A 5,591-nucleotide genomic window follows, 5' to 3' on the forward strand; every position below is an offset into this window, starting at 1 on the left:
CTTGAAGTCCACAAGTCTTAAAAGAGCCAAGTTTGCAGACCCCTGGTTTAGGTAGATCTATTACTTTTAACGGTTTCTCATGAATTAATTTTCCTATGCCGATAAAAGGACTGAGATTGAGCAAATCCCTTTTGTCTATGGAAATTCTCAGTCATCCAGGTCATGGTTGTCCTAAAGGTGCTTTTTTCAAGAGGCAACTGGACTTTGTTGTTTTTCTTTCTTCGAAGACATTTCGCTTCTCATCCAAGAAGCTCTTCAGAGCTGAAGAAGCTTCTTGGATGAGAAGCGAAACATCTTCCCCAAAAAAACCAAAGTCCAGTTGCCTCTTGAAAAAAAACCTTTGGGACAGCAAATCCCTTTCCACACATCATACATTTATAATTTCTCACCAATCTGGATTCTCTTGGTGTTGTGTCTGCGCCCCCCGAGCCAGAAAGTGACTTGGAAAATGAGGGGGAAGGACCATCAGGACTTACCTCGGGAGCACCAGCTTCCCTGGCTCAGCTCCAGGAGCCAGAGGCAGGCCAGGTGGAGGAGATAAGGAGACCTCCCTCCCCTGACTCTTCCCCCCACCCCCCGGCCATGCCTCCAGACCCAGCTGATGGCAATCAGACCTGGCTGGACCCTAGGTTTCGTAGGCAGGAGAGGCGGGAAAAACAGAAGCAGGGATGGGGCAGGCCTAGGAAGTGCTGAGTCATGGACCCCACAGGATATAAAAACAGCGAGGGCTGCTATGCCTCTTCGTAGCAAGCAAGTCAACTGCTTAACTAAGAGCTGAAGTACTGTTTGTTCCTGGGTGACTCATCGGCCTCAAGGGAGATAAAAGAGTCACTTGGCAGACTCTCGCTAGTTTGCTGCCAGAGCTGATAGTGCCGGCTAATTAAGCCTTTGCTCGGACGGAGGCGAGGGGGGACAGAACACATGGGACAACTGCTTGTTCTGAACTTTCCATGCTCTGGGCATTTATATGGATTCTCTCTGGTATGGATGCATTTCTGAGAAAGAACAATTCTGCTACCACACAAACTCTTCCCACAATTAGCAGACTTAGATGATTTCTGTGTAAACTATCAGAAGCAAATTGGGGTTCTTACTATAGCCGTTTCCACATTCTGTACATTTGTATGGTTTTGTAATAGAATCATATGACGCTTCTGCTATTACGGAAACTCTTCCCACGGTCTATGCGCTTGCCTGATTTCTCCCCCGAGTGAATCTTTCTATGGGTATTAAGTGCACTAATTTGTCTGAAGCATTTTCCACACTCGCTGCATTTATATGGTTTCTCCCCTGTGTGGATCCTCTTGTGGCGACTAAGATGACTGCTGGTTGTGAAACTCTTTTCGCATTCCATGCACTTATACGGTTTCTCCCCCGTGTGGATTCTTTTATGGGAGGTTAGGGAACTTGAATTAATGAAGCACTTTTCACACTCCGTGCATTTGTGTCGTTTTTCCCCAGTGTGGATCCTTTTGTGGGAAAGAAGGGAACTTGAATTAGAGAAGCATTTTCCAAATTCACTGCATTTGTATATCTCCCCTGTGTGGATCCTCCTGTGGTGACTAAGCGTGCTGCTGCTTATGAAACCTTTTCCGCACTCCGTACATTTATAAGGTTTCTCCCCGGTGTGGATCCTTTTATGGGAATTAAGGTTGATACTCTTGCGGAAGCTCTTTCCACACTCCGTGCATTTATATGGTTTCTCCCCGGTGTGGATTCTGTTATGCACAGTATAATTATATTTTTGACTGAAGTTCTTCCCACATTCTCTGCACTCGTATGGTTTCTCCCCAGTGTGGATCCTTTTATGGGAAGTGAGAGAACCCGAATAAGTGAAGCACTTTCCACACTCTGCGCATTTATATGGTTTCTCCTCGGTGTGGAACCTTTTGTGGGAAGTCAGAAAACTTGAACCTATGAAACACTTTCCGCACTCTGTACATTTATATGGCTTTTCTCCGCTATGGATCCTTTTATGGGAAGTGAGGGAACCTGGCATAGTGAAGCATTTTCCGCACTCCTGGCATTTATATGGTTTCTCCCCTGTGTGAATTCTTGTATGGTAAGTTAGGTGTTTTACAGAACGGAAGCTCTTTCCACACTCCATACACTTATGTGGTTTTTCTCCTGTGTGGATCCTTTTATGATAAGTAAGGTGTTTTGTAGAACGGAAGCTCTTTCCGCACTCCATACACTTATATGGTTTCTCTCCTGTGTGGATCCTGTTATGAGCAATGAGGTCTTGAGAATCGTTGAAGCTCTTTCCACACTCCTGGCATTTATATGGTTTCTCCCCAGTGTGGATTCTGTGATGTGAAATGAGATTTCTTGCAGAACTGAAACTCTTTTCACATTCCGGACATTTATATGGTTTCTCCCCGGTGTGGATTCTGTTATGAACGGTATAATGAATTTTTTGTCTGAAGCTCTTTCCACAGTTCTTGCACTGATACGGTTTCTCTCCTGTGTGGATCTTTTTATGGCGAGTGAGGGACCCTGAACTAGTGAAGCTCTTTCCACACTCCTGGCATTTATATGGTTTCTCCTCTGTGTGGAACCTTTTATGAGAAGTAAGAAAACTTGAAGATCTGAAACTCTTCCCACATTCCTGGCATTGATACGGCTTTTCTCCGGTATGGATTCTTTTATGAGAAGTGAGGGAACCTGACATAGTGAAGCCTTTCCCACATTCCTGGCATTTATATGGTTTCTCTCCAGTGTGGATCCTTTTATGGTAAATGAGAGAACCTGAGAGAGTGAAGCGTTTTCCACAGTCTTGGCATTCATATGGTTTCTCACCTGTGTGAATCCTGTTGTGGGAAGTGAGGCTTGTGCCAAAATGGAATCTCTTTCCACATTCCTTGCATTCATACGGTTTTTCTCCTGTGTGGATCCTTTTATGGGAGGTCAGATAACTTGAGTCTCTGAAGCTCTTTCCGCATTCCAGGCATTGATATGGTTTTTCTCCATCTTTTATGCCCTGACTTAAGATAAAAGGAATAGTCCTTCTGAAGCGTTTCCTGCTTTTATTTTGTTTTTCTACGGTGTGGCTATTGGAACAGCCACATAATTCCAATGCATCTCTGAGAATTTTTCCACACGATGGACACGCTCCTTTTTCGTAGTGATCATCTTCAGCCAAGAAGACACAGCATTTCTCAAGCCTCCCTTTTAATCGGTTTTCCTCAGAACTTCCCTTTCCAAACATCCTTTCCATAACTTCCTTTTTTTCTTTGGGAAAAGGTGCTGCTACCTCTTGTCTGGAACCCTCCATTTGCCATTCATCACCTGTTTGAAACAAAAAAAGAAAAAAAAAAAGAAAGTTGACACAAACTGAGGCGTGAAAGGGATCGAGCACCCTTTTTTTCATCCCTTATTTGAATATTACCAAATATTTGAATATTACCAAAGGAATGGAAATCTCAAAATAAAATCTCAAAATCGATGGTGAAGAGAGAGAATGCATGGACATTCACTTTCTTAGGCTCACATAGCACTCAAAATAGTGAGTGCAGCCCAGAAATAAAACTTCGGATTGCACTGGGTCACACAGCAATGATGAACATGAGCCAAATATGGGAAAAAAAGGACATCTACCTGGCAACAATATGTAGGTTAGCCCATTCTGTTATGTTCTCCGTAGTTGTATTTATTTATTTATTTATTTATTCACATTTTTATACTGCCCTTCTCCGAAGACTCAGGGCGGTGTACAGCAAGTAAAACGACAATAATCCAAAACCATTTAAAATATCATAACAAAATTAAAAATCTAATTAGACTGCTGTATACTTAAAACTATTAGGTAAAAATACAAAAGATAAAAACCCCTGTTAAGAAACCCGCTAAAATCCCCAAATATTAAAATCAATCAATCAGGCCAGCCCCGCTTGGTGAAAAAAGAAAGTCTTGAGCTTGCGTTTAAAGGTCCTAAGATCAGGGAGAAGACTGAGTCCCACCGGCAGCTTGTTCCACAGAGCCGGGCCCCCCACAGAGAACGCTCTTCCCCTGGGGGCCGCCAGCCGACATTGGTTGGCTGACGGCACCCTAAGGAGGCCCTCCCTGTGAGAGCGCACTTGACGCACCGGACAATGGGAGGTAACTGGCGGCAGCAGGCGGTCCCGTAAATATTTATATGGTTGTGAAAGTTGGATCTTATAAAAGCAAGACAGGAAGAAAATCGAGCTGTGGTGCTAGAGAAGGCTATTGCGTATTCCTTGACAGCAAACATGACTAACAACCAATATCGGAGCACATTACACGAGGTAGGTCACTGAAAGGCAAAATCACAAAACTCTGTCTCACTTATTTTTCCATGTTAAGTGGGGCAATCCACTGGAGAAAAGAATAATATTTGGACGAGTTAGTGGTTAAAGGAAATCAGGCCACCAAAGAAAATGGCGACTGACGCCAGCCAGAGAATTGTTGTTAGTTGCGAAGTCGCGTCCGACCCATCGCGACCCCATGGACAACGTTCCTCCAGGCCTTCCTGTCCTCCACCATCCTCTGGAGTCCATATAAACTCATGCCTACTGCTTCAGTGACTCCATCCAGCCACCTCGTTCTCTGTCGTCCCCTTCTTCTTTTGCCCTCAGTCTTTCCCAGCATTAGGCTCTTCTCCAGTGAGTCCTTCTTTCTCATTAGGTGGCCAAAGTATTTCAGTTTCATCTTTAGGATCTGGTCTTCTAAAGAGCAGTCAGGGTTGATATCCTCTAGGACTGACTTGTTTGTTCGCCTTGCAGTCCAAGGGACTCGCAGGAGTCTTCTCCAGCACCATAGTTCAAAGGCTTCAATTCTTTGGCGCTCAGCCTTTCTTATGGTCCAACCTTCACAGCCATACATTGCAACTGGGAAAACCATAGCTTTGATTATACGCACTTTGGTTGGCAGGGTGATGTCTCTGCTTTTTAGTATGCTGTCTAGATTTGCCATAGCTTTCCTCCCCAGGAGCATCTTTTAATTTCTTGGCTGCAGTCCCCAACTTTTAGCCACAGAATAGAACAACTCAAAAAAAATAGTGCAAGATTGGAAGATGGGAAGACACCTGCACATAGAATCGCCAAGAGTCAAGACATGACTGAATGGGTAATATATCATCATGGAAGAACATTTTGGCTTAATTTTCATCTGAGAAAGGAGAAGTGCTGAGAGACCTGGACCTGAGCTTTAGCCTTTTTTCAAAGGAGTAAGAAGTCCTTTGATTTTTTTGGGGGAAAACGGTACTTGGTCTGTGAGTATGTTCATTCATCTTAAGTTAACGCTACAATGTAAAAAAGATGTGGAGACTCTAGAAAGAGTGCAGAGAAGAGCAACAAAGATGATTAGGGGACTGGAGGCTAAAACATATAAAGAACGGTTGCAGGAACTGGGTATGGCTAGTTTAATGAAAAGAAGGACTAGGGGAGACATGATAACTGTGTTCCAATATCTCGGGTTGCCACAAAGAAGAGGGAGTCAAACTATTCTCCAAAGCACCTGAGGATAGAACAAGAAGCAATGGGTGGAAACTGATCAAGGAAAGAAGCAACTTAGAACTAAGGAGAAATTTCCTGACAGTTAGAACAATTAATCAGTGGAAAAACTTGCCTGCA

General features: G+C 43.7%; 1 protein-coding gene across 1 annotated transcript in view; it reads right to left on the reverse strand.

Moving 5' to 3' along the window:
- Window positions 1-304: 304 nt before the first annotated feature.
- The window catches only part of LOC131193413 (zinc finger protein 208-like), a 47,141-nt gene continuing 41,854 nt past the window's right edge, over window positions 305-5,591 (reverse strand). The window contains 1 exon segment of the mRNA XM_058173527.1: window positions 305-2,922. Within this exon segment, the coding sequence (XP_058029510.1) occupies window positions 1,142-2,922 (1,781 nt within the window). The 3' untranslated portion in view covers window positions 305-1,141.

The sequence above is a fragment of the Ahaetulla prasina genome, chromosome 2 (genome assembly GCF_028640845.1).
Source record: "Ahaetulla prasina isolate Xishuangbanna chromosome 2, ASM2864084v1, whole genome shotgun sequence".
Lineage (NCBI taxonomy): Eukaryota > Metazoa > Chordata > Lepidosauria > Squamata > Colubridae > Ahaetulla > Ahaetulla prasina.